Here is a 25,394-nt window from a genome sequence, read left to right as displayed (position 1 = left end):
TAATTTATAAATACAGAAAACAACAATGGACCCAACATTGAACCCTGAGGGATTCCACTAATAACATTAGCCCATGCTGATCAGTGTCCATTGATTACCACTCTCTGTCTTCTCCCCCTCAACCTTTATCCATAGCAGCAATTTGCCTCCAATGCCACACTCCTCCAATTTGTGCAGCAGTCTTCCATGTGCAACAGTATCAAAAGCCTTTCTAAGATCCAAATATATAATATCAAAGTTATTCCCTGCATCCAGTTCTTTTGTAAATGCATCATAGTATTCAATAAAATTGGTCAGGCAAGACTTTCCCTTAACAAAACCATGCTGTGTCCGAGCTATAACTGAATTCTTGTGTAGATGATCCTACAGTGCTTCTTTAACCAGTGCGTCCATTAATTTTCCTGGAACAGAAGTTAAACTCACAGGTCTATAATTACTTGTGTCAGCCTTTGATCCTCCTTTGTGAATTGGGGTCACATTTGCACATCTCCAGTCTATGGGTACCTCCCCTGAGTTCAAAGAAGCTCTCATAATTATGGCTAAGGGTTTGCTTACTTCCTTTGCTGCCTCTAATATAACTGGATAGATCCCATCCACCCCGGGTGCCCTTTTTATGTTTATCCTCAACAATTTCTCCTCCAATTTCCTCTCAGTTATTACAAAATCATCTAGCTCACTGCCAGAGTTTACTTCACCTCTGGCATTCCCCTTCCTGAATAACTCCTTATGTGTGAATGTAGATGCAAAATACTCATGTAGTTTGCTAGCCACCTGAGAAGGATCATCAACAGTTGAACCATCAATATCAACTGGACCAATCTGATTCATCCCTTTCCTTCTAGAGTTTACATAAGAAAAGAACTCTTTGCTGTTTTTCTTTGCATCCTTTGCCAAGGATTTCTCATAATCTGCCTTTGCTTGCCTAATCTCCTTTGTGACTTGGTTATAGGCCAGCTTATATCTATAATTTTTTTCTCTGCCATATGTCTCATTAGTTCATCTGACATCAATTTAGGCCTAAACCTTGAACAATATTTCTTAGTTGGTATGTAAAGCCTAGTAGCTTCCAAGATAAATTCTTTGAATGCTTCCCATTTTGAATTTGCTGTTGGTAACATCATCAGTTGGTCCCACTGTATAGAATTTAAATACTGTCTCAGACCCTTGTAGTTGCCTTTACGAAAGAAAAACCCTTCCCTTTATCCCTGATGGTAGTTACCTCTGAGTAAATCCCACTTCAGCACACTGTGATCACTGCCACCTAGTGGTTCCTCTATCTGTAGATTCTTAATGCATGAAGAATCACTACTGATAATCAGATAAAGAGTATTACTCCCTCTAGTTTCCTCCTGAACATGGTGATGTAGAAAACAATCATCCAGTAAATCAACAAAAGCCTTGCTAGTGTGCGAGTGACCAACCCACAAATTCCAGTCAATATCTGAGAAATTAAAATCCCTCGTTATAAGGCTCTCTGATTTACTGGCCCACTCTATTTCCCTGTACAGTTTCTTATTATACTCATCAGAGTCATTAGGCCTATAGTACACTCCTACTCCCAATGCTTGTCAAACCAAACTGACTCAACACAGCACTGTTCAGCGATGTCGACTGGCTTCACTTCCTTGGATTTTATGTGTTTCTTAACTAATAGCATAACCCCTTCCTTGGATTTTATGTGTTTCTTAACTAATAGCATAACCCCTCCTCCGTTCCTATCCTTTCTGTACACATTGTACTCCCCAATTCCAGTTCTGCATTCCTTATATCTGTGTGACACCATGTCTCTGATATCCCAACAATATCTGCATTTGATATTTTGAGCAATACCTCAAATTCATCAAATTTATTTACCAAACTCCTAGCATTGGTGAACACGCAAGTATACATGCACCTGTTATTATTCTTAGCTACCCTAACTCAACCCATGACAATGGTTTGACTCCCAGCAGTCTCTGAAATACCCTACATCTTGTTTTCCAGGCTGCTGCTCATTCCAATAGTAGCAGTGCAAGAATCACTTTCATCTCTGCCAGTGGCTACTGTTAATCTATTAGTCCTTGTAACCCCCCAAGCTATCAGTTTTCCAACCCACCTAACACTGCCTCGATAGCATCAGCAAATATTCTTGCACCCTTTCTATTTAAGTGTATCCCATCCCTGTAGAAGCAGTCTCTCCTGCTAACAAGTACAGACCAGGCTGAAAAAAATTCTGCCTCTTGAGCCTTGCACAATCTTTCCAGGGCCAAATTGATCAACAAGGCTCTCATCGTTTACTCCCTCCTATTGTGTCTGGGCAGAATTGCAGGCACTTTCAAATTCAACCCTATCTTCACGCTTTTTTTCAACAGTGACCTGTAATTCTGTGTTAAGTAATCAACACAACTACTCAACAGTGTTAAGTAATTCTGCCGGTCTCCTACTCTTAATATCATTAGTGCCAACATGTACAACTATATCGCCTTTTGTGCTCCTCTACAACGTCATCAACCTTTGCCCCTGGCAGACATACCCTGGTCCTGTTCCACCTATCCTTTTTACAAAGCATGTTCCTCGTTTCCCTGACAATAGAGTCACCAACAACTACTACTTTGCATTTGTCAAGGTTAAACTTCAGTTGCCACTTCTTAGCCCATCTGCCCAAATTATCTAGACCCTGTTGCAGTAGCACACTGCCATTACTGTCATTAACAACCCTGCCAACCTTTGTATCATCTGCAAACTTCGACATTAAGCTGATATACCTTCATCAATATCATTGATAAATATACAAAACAACAGTGGCCCCAACACCGAACCCTGTGGGACTTGATCGATAAGGCTCTAATCATATACTCCCTCCTATCGTGTCTGGGCAGAATTGCAGACACTTTCAAATTCGGCCCTAATTCATGGCTTTTTTTTTCAACAGTGACCTGTACTTAAGTAATTCTGCCATTCTCCTATTCTTAATATCATTGGTGCCAATGTGTACAACAATATCACCTTTCATGCCCTTAAAAGATGATATCTGCTCTACGCCATCAGCCTTTGCCCCTGGCAGACATACCCTGGTCCTGTTCCACCTATCCTTTTTACATACTATGTTCCTCATTTCCCTGACAATTGAGTCACAAACAACTACCAGTTCCTGTGGGACCAGCACATTCTGCCTTGGGGGTTCCCGCTGTGTTGCGTGATGATCAAGTGCAAGCTCTGGCATTTATGTGGGCAGCTGAGAGCTTAATGGGCCCCTCAATTTAGATCCTTCGAGGGCATTCACCCTGTCCTTCGAGCTCTCATATAGTCTCATAACAATGCTGAGTTGTCACCTGATTTCCTTACATCGTGCGCGTGTGCATACACACACACAAAGCCATCCCCCATACCGATTGCTCCACAAGCAGTGCATTTTAAAAGGCTGTGATTCAGAGGGCAACTGCCCCCCTCAATTCTCCCCTGAGCCACAGAACTCCCATTAGCTTGAGCCTTTTGCTTTGCTGCTCTGGTCTGAGTCATGATTTCGATTTAATTTCAATAAAATTTCAGTTTCAGTACAAAATTATAACCCTAAACTTGTATCCCAACACAGTTATAACACTATATATATTTTCCAGTATCGAGTATTATCTACGAGTTCCGTTTATATAACTTCCATATCAAGTTATGTATTAATTAATTATGTTACGTTTGTAAAATCTAAGTTGTTATATGTATTTAGTTCAAAAGTACAATTTAATTGACAATGAAGTTTAACAAGATTAATAGATTTTACTGAGTAATTGACAATATTATACTATATAATATACTATACTATACTAAGCTAACGCTATCTAGTTCAGGATATAACGTATCATATAACAATGGCAGCAAGTTAAGAACGGTGAATCTACGGACACTTAAGTATTAATTAACTTCCAAAATCTCGCTGTCTCAATTCAGAATAAACCAAGGATCTTGACTAGGTCTATAAGCTACTTATAGAAAATAATTTAATATAACAATTGGTCAATAAAGCGGCTAAATATTGCTAAAAAATTTCTCGTTCAGCAGAGCTGCAAAATTTGTTACACATGGATTGTATACCCTTACGATACTGAACAATTTGTCGAACCGGGTTCTGGAAATCTTGAATATCTTCAATTTCTCCTTCCTCGGTGTTCATACTATTATGCCACCCTTCCACTGCTCTGTCTCTGACTCTAGCTACTGCCTGTTTAGCTCATCTTTTCTTTTTCTTGTACCTGTTCTTGTTTTCATTAGTTATGTCTCTGCCATTCTTTAAAAGCTACCTTCTTGTTCTTCAATGCCTTCTGAACCTCTTCACTCCACCACCAGGTTTCTCTATACATTTTATTTTCACCTTTAGTCTTCCCTAGAATTTCTTCTTCTTCCTTTATAATCTCTATCTGGGCTTTGTTCCATATTTGGTCCACAGTCATCAGGTTTGGATCCTCCTCGATTTCTCTAAAAGCCTGTAGGAGCAGCTCCTGCAGTCTTAGTTTAAGCTCATGATCTTGTAGCCTAAACCATTTGATAAGCTCCTCAAACTTCTTGTGAAGTTTGAGGAGCTTATCAAATGGAGCCTTGGCAAGTTCCTTCAATAAAAGATCACATATTAGTCTGTGTTGATTGAATAAGCTTTCTCCTGGGATGACTGCAGTCTTGGCACCATTTCTTATTTTTGGCTCTCAAAATCATGTAGTTGACCTGAGTACTATATATATATGCCTACCACTATGGTATGTAATAAGGTGTTGGTCTCTCTTCTTGTACTGGGTATTAGCTATCCACAATCCATAACCATCTCCAGGATCCTTTCTCCATCCACATTGCACTTACCCCATCCAAAGCTGCCATGGATTCCGTGGTAGCCTTGGGTTCTCTGGCTTACATGTCCATTGAGGTCTTCTCCGATGATTATTCCTTCCTCGTCAGGCATGCTGTTGATCACTTCATCCAAGTCCTCATAAAAGGCATTCTTCTCTTCTTTAATAGTTAAACTTCTCTTCTATTTTAATATTTTTAAAAATCAGTAATTTCACCCTTTATCAGTCTTCCTCAAATTACTTCTCTCCTAGGAATCTTTCCATATCATATCACTATACTGCAAACCTGGACAAAATATAGGCCCATATTTACAAACAGCTTTACTAACCTTACCTGACAGTAAAATCTTGGTGTCGGTAGATGTCAATTGCAGGTCTCCACTATGGTTTATCCACAACTTTGACAGGTCTAATTCAGACAGAGTAGGCACTCAGAACGGGCATGACTTTAAGGACTTCACTGCTACTTCACCATTTAGAGTTTTAAACCAGCCACACAATCTTGCAACTTACAACTTACATTGCATGAGTGAGATTTATGTAACAATGGCCACAAATGCCATTGCACCCAAGTTCATAAATTGGAGGGTGCAGGAGGCCTGGACTACATCTAACCACCATGCAGTCTCTTTTCACCTGGTTCATCAGCTAGATCAGATTTTCCCCTTCCTAAGTGCATGATATCAGGTATAATATTAATAAGGCATATTGGACTAAATTTACTGCAGCACTGAAGTCTACTTTTCAGGGAATCTCTTCACAGTATAATAATCAATGACACCCTGATGAACAGGTGCCTAAATTTACTGAATTAATTATAAAGGCCATTGATGCCACCTTTAGAAAGAAAAAGTCCCAAATCAATGCAGTCCCCTGGTGGTGCTCTGGACTGGAAAATCTCTGGCAAATGGTGCACCAAGCAATAAATCATTTTCAAAGATCTAGATCTACCTGGAGGGAATCCAGCAGAGGTAAATGCCTGAAGGGAGATGTATTGCTCCCTGAAACTGTACCCAACTAATAAGACAAAAGAAAAAAGAATCATGGAGGCTCTTATTGGTACCTCCAGTAATGTGGACCCCTCTGAGATATTGTATACAGCATAGTTACCAACAAGCTGCCAAAAGGCGATGTACTTCACGCCACTGATTCTATGATAGGACTCCCAACATACACTTGGGATGAAACAGTCAATAATATCCTTGCCTCTGTTCCCAAATGCACTCACTTATGAACAAACTGCAATGAGAATAAGGCCTATGTATCTACACATGTAGAACTCACTTCACAACAGTAGAACATACAAATACTCTCAACAGAACCAAGGAAAAGAAATGCCCCAGACACGATTTAATCAAATCAGAAATGATAAAAATGTTTGCCAAAAGTCAGTCTCAATGTCTACTCTAACTATTTAATAACTGTCTAAGCAAAGGTATATTTCCCACCACATGGAAACTGGCAAACCTGAGATTAATCTTAAAGAATCCAGAAAACCTCCAAATGATCCTAAATCATACAAGCCAATAGCCTTGTTATCAGTTCTGGGTAAAGTAATAAAAAAGCTCATAGTATACCGCTTACAAGAACATTACCTGAATGCATACTTTCGGTCAGACAGACAGACAGTCTGGCTTCAAACCTGGATGTTCAACTGAGGATGCAATGAACAAACTAATGACTGCAGCTTAAACCACCCAGGAAAACCTACACGCTGGTTATTTCGATTGACTTTGCTGGTGCTTTTGATACCTTATGATGGCCCAGCATACTCAGGAGAATACGCCATGCTGGTATTTCCCAGAACTTGTATGATTGTATCAACGATTATCTTCATACCAGGAAAATAGCAGCGTAAACTAGGTACCAATATCTATAGCAAAATGTTACCTGTGGATTCCCTCAGGGTTCAGTGTTGGGCCTGTTTTTGGAACCTGGTGCTGGAAGAGTTCCTGGAGGCTGATATAGGCCAAGTGGACAAGGTCGCCTTTGCCGATGACCTTGTTCTCCTTGCAAGAGGTAACACTCAAAGGGCTCCAGAAGACTAAGCAAATCATGCCTTGAGCCTTCTACAGATCTGGGCACAAACCCATAAACTAGTAATTTCTAGTACAAAAACTAAATTGATCTTACTAAAACTCCAAGCTATCGTTTTGCAAGCTAACATTTTGCCCTTATCTAACAAATATTAGTAAAAAAAAGTGAGAAGGTATGCTGGCATAATTGCCAGAATAAATAGAGCCAACTGGGATTTAAAAAGGAAGACTTTAGCCCTCATTTATAAGGCTATCCTTCTCTCAGTAATTACTTACAGGGCTGGCATCTGGTTCCCTAGAATATTACTAGTCAACAATAGAGCTAAACTAGGATCCATCCAGCAATGTCATCCTACTTACAATTACCAAGGCATGCTGCACAGTTGACACCCCTGCCCTGCAGGTTCTGGATGGTGCGCTGCCATTAGATTTGGAAATAATTTAAAGAGGCCTTAACTATAGGCTTAGAAAGCAGATCCCTACTGACATCATAGAGATAAACATAGACCTAACAGCTGATCCTAAACAGGAAAAAAAAGGATACTGACCTGTCTATACCAGCAATGGCAAAACAGATGGGACCAATCAGATAAAGGGGATGTCACTAAGGAGGTTCCTGCCACAGGTAACCCTAGTCCCCCCCCCCCAAACCTCCATTCTGGTTTCACCAGGCTAATACACTACATTTTTGCTAATGGCATAGCTTCCTGAATGCAAAACTATGTCAACTTGGTTTTACAGATGACCCAAAATATGCCTGTGGTGCTGATGAGGATTGGGCCTATAATATATACCTGTGGTGCATTATGAGGATTGAGGATGATAATTGGGGCAGTCTTATTAACATCCCCACAGATCTTCTCTTTTTAGTTTATCAATTAGTTGCTCTTCAATGTTAACTGACATCTCATTGATTCCTTGCTCAATGGCAATGCTTTTAACAGTGCTGGCCTTAGCAAAGCGGGGCCTGATTGGAGCATGCCAGCGGTGCCCCTTGACCTAACAGCTGATCCTAAACAGGAAAAAAAAGGATACTGACCTGTCTATACCAGCAATGGCAAAACAGATGGGACCAATCAGATAAAGGGGATATCACTAAGGAGGTTCCTGCCACAGGTAACCCTAGTCCCCCCCCCAAACCTCCATTCTGGTTTCACCAGGCTAATACACTACATTTTTGCTAATGGCATAGCTTCCTGAATGCAAAACTATGTCAACTTGGTTTTACAGATGACCCAAAATATGCCTGTGGTGCTGATGAGGATTGGGCCTATAATATATACCTGTGGTGCATGATGAGGATTGAGGATGATAATTGGGGCAGTCTTATTAACATCCCCACAGATCTTCTCTTTTTAGTTTATCAATTAGTTGCTCTTCAATGTTAACTGACATCTCATCGATTCCTTGCTCAATGGCAATGCTTTTAACAGTGCTGGCCTTAGCAAAGCGGGGCCTGATTGGAGCATGCCAGCGGTGCCCCTTGAAAAATTCAATATTAATCCCTCAATATTTTGAAATAATGAAAAACTAAAACTATTAATAATTGTTTATTATTTTTATATTATTTCAATTTGTTAACAATTGACCAGAAATGTTGATAATATAAACAAAACTAATCAGAAGGATATTTTTCTTTCCCATTTATCGGCAAAATCTTTGAAGACTTTCTCAAAATTTAAATTCCTTGCTTCTTCTCTTTCAATGGATACAATAGCAAATCTGGTGAGTCTCTCCTGAAGCATTGTCGACCTTAGATATGTTTTAATTAAATAATTTGTATAATTTATTATTTAATTAATTATGTTTTAATAAACTTTAATCAGGAAAATCTTCTTTCCCCAGACGCTACAGTCACTGGAATCGTTAAAAATATTCTTAGCGATATCAATAAATTCAAAAATCCAGTGGCTCTTTCATTAGTTGCGAGATATTGTAAAATATTTAAAGGATTTTCAAAGCACATTTCTGGAAGAATTGGTTTCAGTGCTTCCATTTCCTCCACTAGCATATGGCCATCAATATCCACCACCTTCACAGACTTAACCAATTCGTTGTCCTCAATGATTTTAGCATCTGAAAGTGTGATTTCTAAATCTGCAGTGTGTTTTCTTAACTTGTCCTTTGAAATTCTTAGAAATTTACCCAAGAAACCAAAAAGATTATTATGTTTTATTAACTGCTAGAAACATGATTCTAGAGACTGCAAAGCCTTGTCTACGATTTTATTAAAGCAGTTTACCTTGTAAACTTCCTTAGGATTTGTTATAGGTTCATCAGTAGGCTGGTAATTGAAGTGCCCCTTTCTTTTTTGTAATCTTCTTGTGCGAAATTCTGGAGATACTTCCAATTCTGTCACAAGTTCTGTGGCGCCAGCTAGTCTGTGTGTGTGTAGCACGGTGATATCATTAGCATTAGTAGAGGCATACAATGCAAAAAAGCAAGCTTATACAGCATCAGCCAAAAAAAAAAAAACCCTCTCATTTCACCCCGCTATTCGTTCCAAATGCCTGTCCAGCTCAGCCTTAAATTTATTTAGGCTATTAGCTTCCGCAACAAAAGATGAAAGCCTGTTCCACCAATCAACTACCCACTGGCTAAAGGCAAATTTCCACACATCTATTCTACAACTATCTTTCCTCAATTTGAAACTGTGCCCCCCTCTCTCTCTCTCTCTCTCTCTCTCTCAGGTTAACTCAGATTTTTTTTTTTTTTTTTTTTTTGGCTGGTGCAGCATAAGCCTCAGGCTTCCTTGCACTGTATGGTTAATAATAATAATGTCTAAACAATATCTCTCTCTGTAAAGAGTTTGCTGTTATGCATCTCCACATTCTCATCAGGTTGCTGTATACAATTTTCTATGCTACAGAAATTCCTGCAGACTGAGTTTCTTGGATAAGCAGTCAACAAATTTTTCAGTAAGCAATATGAATCAGAATTTCTTAACGTAGAATTGTTGACAAATGACAGCGCCTTTCCTTGTCTTTATTTTTTTCCCCCATAACAGTAAGATATTCTTATGACCACCTGGCTTTTCTCAGCATCATTTAAAAAGGGAGATGTTGACAAGAGTTCTTTCTTGAGAAGGGGCTAAGGAGAGATCCTGGGTTTGAAAAAGATGTGCAAATTTTGCATCCACTCTAATCATGAGAATTAATAGAATATCCTATTGGCACAGTTCATGTTGACTTCATTTTTATGAAAATACACTTAAGTTAAAAAAAAATCCAAAAACAAAACACAACATTGTAACTCTGGACAAACAAGTTTTGTCCTAGTAATTTGGAATTTGTATGTTTGAATAGGTGTAAAATGTTTGTGATGGGTTTTCACTTTTATTGTTCTTTAGTATGTTATTCAGGGATTTGGGTAATTGCATTTATCAAATAAATTTACTTTAAATTTATTGACAAATAAAACTAAAGCTAATATATTACCTCAGCTGTTCTGAAATAAATTATGTTAGTATTGAAGCAACCGAAGTGAGACAATATATCTGCATAAAAACTGTTTATTTAAAACAGTGTTCTGTGTAATCAATCAATTACATCACTTATATAAATTTATAAGCTAAATTTCAGTAAGAAAAGATTTTTTTATTAATTTACAGTCATCAAAATAATAAATCCAAACTACTTATGAGTTGAGTTCCCAATCATCAAAGGCTTAAACTCTTTGCTTTTATCAACAGAAAAAAAACCCACCCTGTCTGTCCAAAAGAAAAATTGAAACACCAAACTTTTTTTTTTTTTTTTTTTTTTTACAAAATAAGCTCTGAATTTGGGAATATAATTTGGAATTTATATATTTACAGTGGCTTCCATACAAGTTTCCAATTCCCTTTGCATTTTAGCATCACTAATATATAAGTAAGAATAATTTATTATCACCAATATACAAGTAAGAATACTTTACAATTCTTATAACTTAAAACCTTAGCAATGGTCACCTCAAATTTGAAAGTGTGGGGTCTAAATTTACAGTAAAAAAACCTTATCCATTTTGACATTTTAATGCGAACTGAAAACCAAACACTTACAACATATACACCGGTGAGCCAAAACATTTTGACCAGCAAGTCGTTATTTAAAATCAAAACAACTGCAGGTGAACTGCAGTACATGTGCAGGTCCAGACACAGTATAAAAAGACACCTGATACTGAGCTTCATTAATCAGTGTTATTCTTGTTCTTCAGATGGGAAAGGCAGCAGACTTAAGCAAGTTTGACAAAGGGCAAATTGTAATGGCCAGATGACTGGATCAGAGCATATCCAAAACGGCACGGCTGGTGGGATGTTCACGGTCAGCCATGGTTAGTACCTACTGAAAGTGGTCCGAAGAGAGAAAACCCACAAACCGCCGGCGAGATGTTGGACGACCATGGCTCATCGATGCTCGAGGTGAGCGAAGGCTCTTCCGGATGGTACGTGGCAATAGCAGGGCGACTGTGGCACAACTCACCAGTAATTGGAATGCTGGTGATGGGAGTAATGTGTCACAACACACAGTACATTGAAACCTGCTGAAAATGGGGCTGCGTAGCCACAGACCACTCTGAGTGCCCATGCTGACCTCAGTTCACCAGCAACAGTGCCTACAATGAGCACACGAACATCAAAACTGGACCTTGAGTGACTGGAAGAAGGTTGTCTGACCCGATGAATCACATTTCCTTTGCACCATGTGGACGGCTGGATACGTGTGCGTAGTTTACCTGGGGAAGTGATGGCGGCAACATTGTCATGCTTTGGACAATGTTCTACCTAAGCATCATTGCTGACCAGGTACACCCTTTTATGGCAACAGTCTTTCCTTCTGGCAGTGCCATCTTTCAGCAGCATGGCGCATCTTTCATAATGCGCCATGCCATACCGCCCGGATTGTTCGAGACTGGTTTGCAGAACATGAGGAAAACTTCCAGGTATTGCCCTGGCCTCCAAATTCCCCAGACATCAATCCCATCGAGCATCTGTGGTTTGTGTTGGAACAGCAAGTCCGATCTGCGGCATCTCAACCACGGACCTTACAGGAGTTAAATGATCTGCTGGTTATGTGTTGGTACCAGATACCACAAGACATAGAAATCTTGTAGCGTCCATGCCTCGCCGAGTATGAGCTGTTTTGGCTGCATGTAGAGGACCAACATCATATTAGGTAGGTGGTCATAACGCTCATTCGTATATATATGCTGCTAATCATACAGTTTGACATGCTCATTTTCTTTCGAGAATAATTAGCTACTGGTGCTCATAAATAAGGTTTGCTGCTTTTAGAGGAAATTCAACTTTAATTTCAAATTCCCATCCTTCAAATTTATTGAAAACAGTGTGGAGATATTCTAAATGGGCTTACTTTTGTACTTAAATAATTTGCCTCCATTGATAAAAGAAAGGTGCTTTTTTTCCCCTATTTAATTCTGTTAAATTCACATACTTGTGCAAAAGTAGTAAACTGCATTTGTTTCATTTGGCTGCATTTATTTTCTGGCCAAATGATTGAACATCATATAGTAATAATATTCCACCCTGATGTTTGGTCAAATAAAAGACTCAAAACTTTTAAGCCAAATTCTCACTTGGAAATAATCTTTTGTAAACTGCAGAAAGATATCCATTTGAAAGAACTTTTCTTCTAAGTGCTCAAAACTTGTTATTATTAGTAGTGGCATAAGATTCAAGAAAGCAAGCATATAAAGCATCAGCCAAAATAAAATCAGCAAACTCCCACATCACCTGTCCGTTCCCTTCCAATTATTTGTCTAATTCTTCCTTGAATTTATTTAAACTACCCACTTCCACAACATATGGAAGTTTCTTCCAACAATCAGCCACTTGCTGGCTGAAGAAAAACCGCTGCACATCTATTATTCCTCTGTTTGAATTTATGCCCACTCATGTATAGTCTCAGCAAGAGGAGACAAGAATGCCATCAGCATTGAGCTTGCTAAATCCATTTAAAGCCTTAAACATCTCAATGAGATCACATCACGGGTGCCTAGTCTCCAGATGCTGCAGTTTGCAGAACTGAAGCCTCTCTTGGTAAGAGCACCCCTTTGTTCCCCTCACCAACCTTGTTGCCATTCTCTGCACCTCTTCCAACAGATCTACATCCTTCCTAAAATAAGGCTTCTGGATCTGCATGGAGTACTCAATGTGTGGCCTAACCTAACCATTCCCTTTTAAAATGGAATCGGCTGTCCTGGCACCCTGCTTGGCTGCATTGTGCAGAGATCTTCATATCTGACTCTTTTTCATTTTTCAGTATCTGAGTGTAGTACCACATCAATCTGGGATTACTGCTACACATATATAATAACCTTGCATTTGCCAATGTTAAACTTCAACTGCCATTTCTCAACTCATCTGCTTAATTTTTTTTTAGATCTTGTTCCAGTAGCATGCCATGATTACTGTCATTAACCACCCAGCCAACCTTTTTATCATCTGCAAACCTAAATATTAAGCCTGATATACCTTCATTAATATTATTAACGAATACAGAAAGCAACGATGGACCCAGAACTGAACTTTGGGGGACTCCACTAATAACATTAGTCCGTGAAGAGCAGTGTCCATTAATAACCACTCTGTCTTCTCCCACTCAACTATTCCTTTATTCAGAGCTGCAACTTGCCATTAACCCAGCAGTGGTTGTGTGGAACTTGTTTGGTGCTTCAAAAAAAGAATTTTTTTTTTTTTTTTTTTTGTTCATTCAGGCATAATTACTGAAACTTCTATCTTCCTAAATATAGACATATTTTTATTCAAACTGTTTTTGAAAGTAATATTTTGTGATTTTCACTAAGTAATTAGATGAAAGCACCTGAGTGGTACCATGTGACACTTTATGCAGCTTTTTTTTTTTTTGTTTCGGGTGTGCAGTACCTCACAGGTCCTCATTGAGTACTTTGATTATGTTAAATGAATACTGTTCAAGTTCAACATTATGCACTAGTTCCGTGCTCTCGTTTTCTAAATATAGCATCATCTGTGCCTTGAAATATTTTAGGGCTTTCCTTGTGATGTTCTTCCCCCCTATCTCCAATCCCCTTTCCACAATTGTTCTGTGAACTTTCTGCAACTTCTGTACTCATTATTTTCTCTAAATTTTTTTGCTTTCAAGCATTAATTATAATTCTAATTCAATTTTCATAATCTTCAGTTAATCTAGTCCCCAAATCTCGACAACTTTGAACTGCCTCGGGCAATTCCTGCTGATCTCCAGTACCCTTGTTCGCAGCTGTATCCATATTTCTTCCCATTCGTTCCACACTACTGTAACATAGCCTGTAGTATGCCCCAGACAACATTCCAGTATCTCATAACCCCCAACCACATCTATTATGTAATTTATTCAATTGTCAAACCTCATTCCATGTAATACCCATTAGTTCAATTAGTCCATGAAATTTCTACAACTTTGGGAATCATTATTTCCTTTTTTCCATTTTCAGCAGAATTAATAAATTTGGCTGTAAATTTTTTCTTGCATACATAATATATGCTTAGAGGTATTATTTTCTTAAAATTAACAGTTTTCTGAACTGTTTTTATGCTTAGAGGGGGTATCAAAAATTTCGTACACTTACCTAGAAATAATAGCCCTATAAAGGTGAAACTTCACAGGAACTTTAATTCTTTTCTATGTACTCTCCATGTACATTTCTCCCATCTATGGATCAGTTGTTTAATGCCTTGATCACATAGAAGTCTGCACTTTTTGCCTGAAACCACAATTCCACTTTATTGATGACTTCCTGAGATGAATCAAAGCGGCATCCTGATCATACTGGTACACCCAGCATTCGTCATTTGTCACAAACTGATCAAAAAAGTTCTTAACATCCGCATTACACAAATCCAACAGTTAGTGAGAACATTGCATTCAACATTGCTTCTGCAAAGGCATCAACAATCATGGAACCCATCGTGCAGAGACCTTAGAGAGACCCATAACTAATTCCCACTACATTTGCGATGAAATTAATTGTCACACGTCCGTCACTCAACACTAACTGCTCAACCTTTGAAACTGTCTCACCATCTCTGGATGTTGATGGTCTTCCTTCACTTGGCTCGTCAAAGACACGTAACTTTTTTAGAGTGTCAAAGGACGGACAATTCTGCCTAACTTTCATTTCTTCTTGAATTTCCTGAACTTTCTTGCCCTGCAAATGCAGGAACTTGATCACTGCTCAATACTCCGCTTTGTCAACCATTGTGTCCTTCCTCAGAGTTCAACATTTGTTCAGATTGTATCAATGAAATTGTTCTTATAGAGATGAAATCCTTTATTCCACACTCCACCTTAAAATCTCATCCTCATCCTTTATATAAACCTTGGTTCCAATAAATGTGCAACCAAGGCTGTTCAAGACAAGTATATTCCATATTGCAGCTGACTCGCCTCCAAAACTCTGGTTCATTTTTTGTCTACACTAAAGCTTGCAACAATTGTGAAGCAGTTATTAATCAATCCAAACTAGATTTTAAATAGGCTAAGAGTAGAACTTAGCTACTACAGTTGTACTTGCTTCTTACCTAAGTTATAGCAAGCCTTCTGGTCTTCCATCAAAAAGATTTCAGAAGAATCTTTGAATAATCTTGATGCTAAGAAAGCTCCTCAGGTTCTGATGGAATTGAGATATTTGTTCTCAAAATCTGTGCTACCTTTTTAGACTTTTTTATTACAGTGGTGTTTTTCCTTCTGCTTGGAATTTGCTTATATTCAGTCAGTACCTAAAAGAGTTACAAATCCTTCCCATCCACTTTTCATCTTTCCAAAGTAATGGAGAAATCCATTAACCACCAACTCCTAAACTATCTTGAAACCTTACTTCTGATCAGTGATCGTCAATATGGATTCTGTCAGTGTCAATCTACTGGTGATATTTTGGCTTATGTTGTCCATCTGTGGACAAATTCAGTGGAAAAGTTTGGTGAAACTCAAGTAACTGCTCTTCACATTTCTAAAGCTTTTGATTATGTCTAGCATAAAGGCCTTCTTACCAAGCTTCCATCTTATGAATTTCTGACTGTTTCTTGCAATGGGTATATAGTTTTCTCTCTGATCACTCAGATAGATCTGATCTATCTGATAGATGTGTGATAGATCTGTCTTCTAATTTCTCTACTACTGCTGGTGTTCCCCAAGGTTCAGTTCTTTCTCCCAGTCTTTTCCTCTTTTATATTAATGACCCTCTTCCACTGAATGGAAGTCCTATCCATAGTTTGGCTGGTGACAGCCCATTGCATTCACCTTTCAGATTGAGAAACCTTTTCCCTGCACAGACAGCTTCAACTTTTCAAACATCTACCACCAATTCCATAAATGAAGATCTTGGGTAATTCTTTAATGGGACAAAGATTACTTAGTTAATTTCAATCCTTCTCAGTCCTGTCTTATATCTCACAAAAACGGAGCCTACAACTCCTGTGATTATCCCTCAGACTCCTAGTAAAGATCACACATTTCTGTTAGGGATTACTCAAATTTCTCATCCCTCTTGGCATAAGCATATCGCAATATTTGTATTGTGCTTCAAAGGAAACAATAAAAATGCATTTTTTTAAATAACTTATTTTTATTGCTATTAATGCAAGTTTTTTTTTTTTTTTTTTTTTAATAGTTATATGTATAGCTTGAACCATGGTTGGAATATGAACACGTACCACCTTAAAACTTATCATTTAATCACTTCTACACTTATCATTTATGATATTTTATATATGTACTACTTGGGCAGCTGAATGGAAATGTACTTTACTGCTCAGTTGAGTAGGCATCTCTGCTAGAGTAAAGAGTATGACCCTGAGGAATGGTAGCATCCCCCAATTCTTACAACTCAATTCACAGCCATAAAAATAGAAAGTCAGTTCTAAAATTTTAAAACAGAATGCAAGACTGTAAAGTTCTCATTTATACTCACAAAGAACCATATTTTTGATTTCACAGATTTTTAATGAACCATCTGAGCAAACTGTCTCCTTCATACCCCAGATTCAATGTAATGCTCATTTACTCAAATGAATATTTCTTCTGTAAATACAGAATGTCTCTTAACACCTCAGGAACATAAATTTTTATATTGTCCATATTAACTATATTTTATATCATTAGTTTTAAACTTGGGTATGCATACCATATAGGACTGCTATATGGCTGGCAGTTGCAATATGAAAGAATATGTCATGCGCATCCTACAGGTTGGATACTCCTGCATTATCACATGTTCTATAACTCATAAACGGTAATGAATAGGCAATGATGCTTTTAAACAAGTGAATTATTACAAAACAAAAATAAATTAATTTACCTTCTCAATAAAAATGAGAATAAAGTTATTCCAGATATAATATGAAGTCTTCATCTTGTATGTCACCCAACTGGAAAGGCAATACAGCCATTACACTGTGATACTCCATCTATGCAAGTTTTGTGTCACCTCCACTGGCCTCTTGCATTAATGAGCTATTTCTGAACACAGATTGCCATTTGCTGGATTTTATTTGACCAATCTCATTATGTCCAAGACACAGCTGTACACAAAAAAAAAAAAAAAACAGCAGGACTGCGGTCTCCAAAATACTTGATACAGACATGTCTGTATTGAGTGGCTGAGATCCTGTATTCAAAGTCACAAATCTTTTACCTTACCCATTCTCTCACTGAACTGTACATATAGAGTATCCCATAGAGCATCTGCCATCCTACTTAATATCACATTACAAACAAGTGATGGTAATACAGAAGGAATTGTTTCCAGAGAAACTAATATGTAGTATAGTACTAAACAGGCTCAAGGAATAGCACTCTTGCATAATGAGTCTATCCAGTCACTTAAAAATGTAGTTCCAATATTATCTCTGCCTGTAGGTTTTGGTTTCTTGATCTTCTGCATAAGGGAGTACTGTATGGTATATCTTTATTTATATATCTTTATTGCAGGCAGTAATTGGTTACATGATTGCCTGATGCAATAATACCCACAACAGCGACAATGCTATATAAATATATAGTACTCCCCTATAATGACATTTTATTATACTCAATTCACTAGTGTCATAATGAAATTTGTGTAATAAAATATCCACAATGCATTGTTTTAAAAGAAATAACAGAAATAATTGAATTAGTTGATCTTAATTTCAGTTTTACTGTAATATGCCACTATGCGAAAGACTATTGCAAGAAAATGGGGAGTCAAACAGCAAATATGATTATGCATGAATTTTACAAGAACACAGTTGTTGAGGCTGTACTATGGCTGTTGCTGGTATGGCCAGGTCTTGGTAAAGAGACTATCTGTGGATGCTGTAAGCACATGAGGGGACTGCACATATCAGATGAACATCTCTTTAATGTATTTCAACCTGTTAATCTTGTATGTCACCCAACTGGAAAGGCAATGTAGTAATACTGTGCACACAGAAGAAGAGAGAAAAAAAAGACTAGAGAACTAAAAGTGTATATTAAAGACTTGTTATAAACCATAAAATAGACCAGATTCATGGTATATTATTATTATTATTATTATTATTATTATTATTAGCCATATGGTGCAAGGAAGCCTGAGGCTTATGCTGAACCAGCCAAAAAAAAAATAATTTGAGTTACCCTGAGAGAGAGAGAGAAGAATGGTGATATCCAGCTCAGGAACCTGGGTGTGCCAAGCCCATACTCACCAGATGTGAGCCCCTGGAGTTAAACTCTGTGTGTGGCACAGGACATCACTATTGGTGTGCTGATGAACAACAAGCAATTATAATATTTTAATGGAAAATTTGCACCTCTGAATATAAAAAGATAAATTAATTACTAATTAATGATAGAAGAATTCTGGGATATATTTTCATTGCATTGTTTTTAATCTTAATTTTTAACTGCACACTGAACTCTATATGGACTTATGCAGGTGTGTTCTCCAAACTTATTTTACAAATAGGGGTTAATATTGATATTATAGTATAAATTAATTACTTACACACATTTTGTTTGTTGCACAGTTTGGGTAAAATATCCTTCTTGAGGAATCTGAACTACATACTTCCATACACCTTGATAATTTCTAGCAAATGTTGGTGTAACATATTCTTCAATAGATGGACAAGGAGTTGGAGGGAGCTCTTCTACTCTGTTATTTTCTTGAAATGGTCTTCCAGGTTTATCCACTGTTACTTCATCTGCTAATGGGCGCCGGCGAGTCGGAAAAATGTTTGTTAACACTGAGAGAGGTGAATTTTCATTAGCTAACAATTTCAACACAACTGCCAAAGTATTTGCAGTGTTACCTGAGCCTGTTAAACTAGACACTAAGTTGGAAAGGAAGGTTGGACTATTAGTAGAAGAATCGTCACTAGGAGATATTTTCATTACATTCCCTTCTCCCTTGTGCTCTGTAAACAATGTCAATAGTTTCATTACAGCATCAACTGCTGTTCCAGAGTTCAAATCTGGAACAGTAGTGGTAGGCATTTGTGTAGTAGTTGAAGTACCAAGAGTGGCCATTCCTTGAACTAGAGCAGTAATAACTGTCAGTGGGATTTTGCTATTTGCCATAGCATTATATAAAGTGCATAGCCTGAAAAAAAAATTAAAAATATATATGTGTGTAAATATTTTTAAAAGAAAGAGAGAAAAATGGTAGGTGTAATGTTCAATGAATAGATTGCCTGACTTAGAAGAAGTAATATAAAGAAAGTAAGAAAAAGAAGGGAAATACAAAAATTTTATGAAAGTAGTGATTTAAGTATTTTAAAATTTTCTATAAAAATGCAATAATAATAAACACATAAAGCAAAGGTAACCTGCAAATAATAGTAGTTAAAAGTAAAAGTAAAAATGTATACAAAGTAAATCAGAAGTAATGGCATTAATGCACATGTAGGGGGCAGAGTGATTTGCTAGTTAGAAATAGATGGAGGAAATAATTTTTAAATATTAACATTAATACTTAATTAATTGGATAGATTATCATGGCTGACTTCATAATTGTCTCTCTGGGAGGACATGGTGTTTAGAACTTCTAGACTAAAATAAATAAATTTTCTGTTTATACTCCAGTCAGAGAAGTAAGACAGACAATATACAAGAAACAGTACTGCATTTATTAATGTTGAAAGAAGGCCAGAAATAAGAAAAACAAACTAGCAAATTAAGATGTGCCAGGCATTTATAAAATTATAGTAATGTTGAATTATTTTGCGTACATCTGCAAAATAAAAGGATAAGAAGGGCAGTCACCTGTTAACAATTGTTATTATTCAGGCAAGAAGGTAAATATAAAACCATAACTAAATTGAAGCCCTGGCTGAAAAGAATTTTTGTAAGTAAAAAAGGAGAGCAATTATGTGATATAGTTTAATCTTTTAGCCCTCCAAATAATCTATGTGATGTAATTACAAGATAAATGATTTTTTTTCCTGAGCTAAAACCTGTTTGTAAATCTCTTCACTTACACCTAAAGATACTTTAATTTTAACTGAATAATATTTGTTATAAAAATATCTTGACTGTTGTAAAGTGTTTCTCCTCTGTGTTTTTGTGATAGCACATGGCAACAGTGAATGCCGTGTCAGCTGTTTGCTGTAACGTTAAACACGAAAGTTGTGCATGTATAAAGAGAATGAAGATCAGTTAGATAGATACGTTTTTTTTTTTTAATGGCAGAAGGTTTCTAATTAAGGTTATTAAAATAGGAATATTTAATTCAATTAGTATAATGATATGAATGTTCAATAAATTGTCAAAGTTAGTGAGTGTTAATGCAGATACATAGTAAAAAAAAAAATTAAACATAAAAATTTAACATAAAAAGGCAAGCCTAGAATTTTAGGTTAAATGCTGTTAATTTTAGTTTTTGCAAGTTTAGTTGATTCAAATAAAAGTAAAAGATAAACATGTGAATTATCAACATAACTGATGTCGATTTTTAAAACTGAAGTTCCTCAATGCTCTAAACATGCTGTTTACTCAGTATTAAAACACATTAAAGTTTTATCAGAATATATTAATCTCAAGCTTATGAATGTGAAAATTAACAAAGAACATAATTGATTTTGGATTACATTCAAAAATTAGGACAGTTTTAATTAATCAGCTAGATTTCTTAATGAAACTAGAAAGGTCTTACCTATTTAATTTTATTTATTTCGTATGATGTGAGCAATACACGAAGGAACCAGTTTTTTCCTGCTTCCTGCGTGTATTGTGGCTATAGTAAGTGTCTACTGAGTTACTTGAGTAATTCGATAAATTTTATACACCAGTATAGAGAACCTGACTGAATGAAGAGTTATTAGAAATAATTTCACTCAACCAGAGTTAGGAATTTATGCTCCCAGCTTGCCCAAATATCTTAACTCCTAATTTTGCTGTTCTGTAAGCTTCCGTGTCTTCTTTTTCTGCTTACCAATTTATTAGATTACTTCTGCAATTCAGTAGACACTATTACAGTATTATACTCCCTTCTTTTTATTTTATTCTTCTGATATTCAACATTTCTTTAACCTCCCTTACACCTAAAGACATTTTCTACACTTTGTTAACTAATTACCCTGCTTTTTCTACTTACCAAAATTGTTTTTTAGCCAGGCCCTCAATTTAGATTGTGAGTTTTATGTTCCCAGCTTGCCTAGTAATAGTTATCATTAGTAGGTGACTATCCACTATCTTTATTTTGCAGATGTATGCAGCACTTCTATTATAACTGTGCCTTCTGTGATCTATCATAACATTATAATATTTACGTCAATGTTACATGTTTACATCGCTACAATTTTATAAAAATATCTGGCATATCTTAATTTATATATTTAATTATTATTCATTTAATAAGCATACAAACACAGCTTTTGACAACTCTCCACACCAATATTGATAAAAAATTTATATCATTTATTTTACTAGTCTTGTTTTGCTGGTCATTTGTTTTTCTTATTTTGCTCTTATTTCACCATTAGCTAGCATTTCAAAATGCCATAATATATAATTATCAATAATTATCACTGCAGTCCCAGATGAAATTAACCGTGATAATCTATTCAATTAATTATTTTGATATTGATTTTAATATTTACAACCCACTTTAACCTAGCTAGTTTGGCCTTCTATTTCAACATTTTATTTCTGATACTTCCTCCCCCTCCGCCAGATACATTTAAGGGCAATGGTACATGAGCATGTAAAAGGGCTTGTATGGCATGGGTATTCCACATGAAGATTTGTGTGAAATTAGACAGACAAATCAGAAACACAACATGTAACGTTGACATCGTAACTTACACAGCCATGTTGTCAGCCTCAAAATGGGTTTCATTCAGATCGGTTGTGTGTCATCCTATTTATTTAAAACTAAAATCACAAAACAGAAATAATTGTTGGTAGCTTCATTCAATGCTTAGGAGCATTCGGAATACTCCGAACCCCCGCATAAATTTTAATGAACAAAAAGTATCCCGTAAAATTCTTTTCATATTACCATATGTCAGTACATGGCTTTGATGAGCTCTTGGCATTTCTGACTAAGAAAATTGTGAAAAACAGAAGTCACTGTTTTGTTTAAACTCTCATTAGCATAATTTTCATTTTGCCATGTTACCAATAAAAATAAATTATGCTTACATTGTTCACAGCAAAAGAAACTTTGCAACGAGTTGCCATGTTATTGTTTTAAAGTAATGCAAATATCAAGGCAACTCACTGCAAAGTTTTTTGTATTTAGAAGCATATGCAACTCACTATAGTACCATATAGCACCATTGCATATTATATTTGTACAAATGTGTTTTTAGGTCTGTATGCATGTTGCACTGGCCAAGAAACCGAAAACAACTCAAGGGAGGTACTCTACCCTACCCAGCTTAAACTGGCTAACTATACAGTGGAGACTGCCAACATCTGATTGTACTTTGTTCCACAAAACACATTGTATGCTGAAAATATTGTAAGTTGAAACCAGTAATAAATTGATTTCCTGTAATTCGTTCTAAACTCTTGACAGGCACCCCCAACAACACATAAGATAGGTACTTCTTACATGTTATACTTGATTTTTACTTTAAAAATGAGTGTTTTATAAAGATTATTTAATAAATAGTTATAAAACATCTTAAAATAAAAAAAAATAAAAATAAACAATAAATTAGCATTTACCTTAGACTTGAAGTGCAGGGCTGATGAAATCAATGATGGTGTGGTGGGTGGTGTGATGGGTAGATCCGGCATCAGGTGGCTTTCAGTCTTTTGTCTTTTGCTGCTACCGGCAAAGAAATTTTCCAAAGTGGACAGTTTTTGATGACTTTTTTTATATCTTCCTGAAGTAAGAAATGACCTCATCTTTCATTTTGCACATCGTGAGTTCAGTGTTTTCAATGTAGGAGGTGTTTTTTTTGCCATTTCTCTTAAACTCTCCCAACAAGAAATAATAGTCTTCAGCTGACTTTCTGGGTGTCTTTCTCTCCCTCTCCAGTTCAGTGTCACCCTCCATAATTTTCTCCAACTTTTGTAGCTCCTCTGTTGTTAGCTCACTCCCATGAGCGTCAATAAGATCCTCCACAATCTTCTTTGTCAAGCAACCTCCAGACCCATTGATTCACCAAGAATTAAAATATCATTTGTTAAAGCACCATCTTCAAATCTGTTCGAGTTATGGACGATTAAAGATCAGATGTTTTTCCAGGCTGAATTTAAGAACCTGGTGGAAACATCATTCCAAGAACTTACAATCAACTTCGTAGTCCAGGATTTTTTTAAAACACTGATGGAATGGATATTCAGGAGACACTCAAGTCAATTGGACAAAATTTCGACGAGAATTTTGACTTCTAAAAATCTTTGAGGGTGACAGCATTTTCAATAGAGGCTGCTGCAAAGTAATGTGTGAACAATTTCTTGGTATAGATTTTCTTAAAGTTTCCAATCACTTGCTGATCCATTGGCTGAAGAAGAGGAGTGGTGTTGGGTGGCAAAAATTTGATGAACAAAGTCAAATTGTGCCACAAGATATTGAACAAGGTCAGGATTGAACAGTGCCTTCACAAGAAGCTTGTTTTTCTCGAGATAACTCTTCACTGAAGGACAGAAAATTTCAAATGCCCATTCATCAAAGACATATCTTGTAACCCAGGCCTTCTTGTTACTGTGTCAAAACACTCCCAGCATGCCTTTGTTGACTTTTTGTTGTTTAAATACTCTAGGGGGTGTTACAGTGATACACCAGCAAAGCCTTTACCTTAAAATCCTTAAAAAATGCCTTAAAAGTCTGGCCTCTTCCTCAAACTCTGGGTATTGCCCATCTTCCCCCCCCCCACACACACACACCTCCTATACCAAATCTTTGCCTAGTGAGTCCTACCACCCTAAATACTTTCCTGCTCTTAACAGTACCACCCTCTGTAGAGGTGGAGTGCCTCTACAGGGGGGCACCTTTTGTCCCCTGTTCTTCCAATTTCTGGTAGAAGCCTTCCTATAATCCACCCTCTTCACATACCCGCCAAAGCTCAAACTGTCACTCCCACACTCCTTTCCAACAAAAACTTTTTTCTTTTTTTTTTTAAAGAGCCCTCCCTGTTAAGTTCAAGTGATGCCAGGGTTTGACCAGCCAGAGCACCTAATCCCTACCACCTGGCTGGGCTCCCCACACCTGGTAGAGTAACTAGAGATTGGTAGCTTTCCATGGGACCCTAGACTAAAAGGCCAGATGAACAATATAATCCTACTTTCATCATCATCGGCTGATTTCAATCCATTGCAGGATGAAGGCCTCTCCAGCAACTTTCCAGATAGTTGTATAACACATGTTTACATTACACGAATTCAATCATACACGATTTATAAATATGGGAACCATATCGTATAAAACACGACCGGATTCGCTTATGCACGATTCACCTTTGTGTTTACAAGAAATGGCATTCGAACGCGGAATCACCCCAACTGAACACAACACGATAGGAATGAAGCGAAGATTCTGAAAATATTTGTTTTTTATATCGGTGAAGGGGAAACAAATTTCGCCATAATAACGTAAAAACCCACACAATTCCAGCTATCGGTATTATCGCAAATGCAATTAGATCAAGTTTACTATAGTACCAGTAACAGATTCCACTAGCAGAAATGCAACTGGAAATTGTTTTTATTGTTTTATGGTAGTAACCCCCAAAATGTGCTTTAGTAAAATGTGAGCTAGTGAGGTGTTAATAGAGTGTCTCTGCCTTTATGCTGTTGTTTATTCAGCATGTGCGCAGCTTTGTTTATGTGTATCAAGCATGCCTCCTCATTTTTTAATTGTGCTTTATTCCCTGAAAATGAGTAAAATACTTAAAAGGTGTAAAAAGGAAGCATCCTGGTGAAGACACTACAGATTCAGAGAGAAAAAGAAAAGCAATATGGATAGATAGAGGTGAACAGGGTCAAAAATTCTTACTCAGAAAAATTTGTAGTGGCCTCATACTAGCATTTATGGCCAAAATCGCACCAGCCTCCATCCCCTTCTAGCCTCTGACCCACCAGAGTTTTCCCGGTAAGGCTTATGGCCAGTCTGCCTC

At 37.0% G+C, this 25,394-nt stretch overlaps 1 protein-coding gene across 2 annotated transcripts in view; it reads right to left on the bottom strand.

Moving 5' to 3' along the window:
- Positions 1 to 25,394, bottom strand: part of spz6 (Spaetzle domain-containing protein 6) — a 141,401-nt gene that overhangs the window by 30,780 nt on the left and 85,227 nt on the right. For both annotated transcript variants that reach the window (XM_090372869.1, XM_090372868.1), the window contains exon 4: positions 18,830 to 19,426. In XM_090372869.1, coding sequence (XP_090228995.1) covers positions 18,830 to 19,426 — 597 coding nt within the window. The remainder of the gene's footprint in view (positions 1 to 18,829; positions 19,427 to 25,394) is intronic.

Source organism: Mastigoproctus giganteus, chromosome 4, assembly GCF_048544385.1.
Source record: "Mastigoproctus giganteus isolate SK-2022 chromosome 4, ASM4854438v1, whole genome shotgun sequence".
Lineage (NCBI taxonomy): Eukaryota > Metazoa > Arthropoda > Arachnida > Uropygi > Thelyphonidae > Mastigoproctus > Mastigoproctus giganteus.
This window is presented reverse-complemented; position numbering and strand designations above follow the sequence as displayed.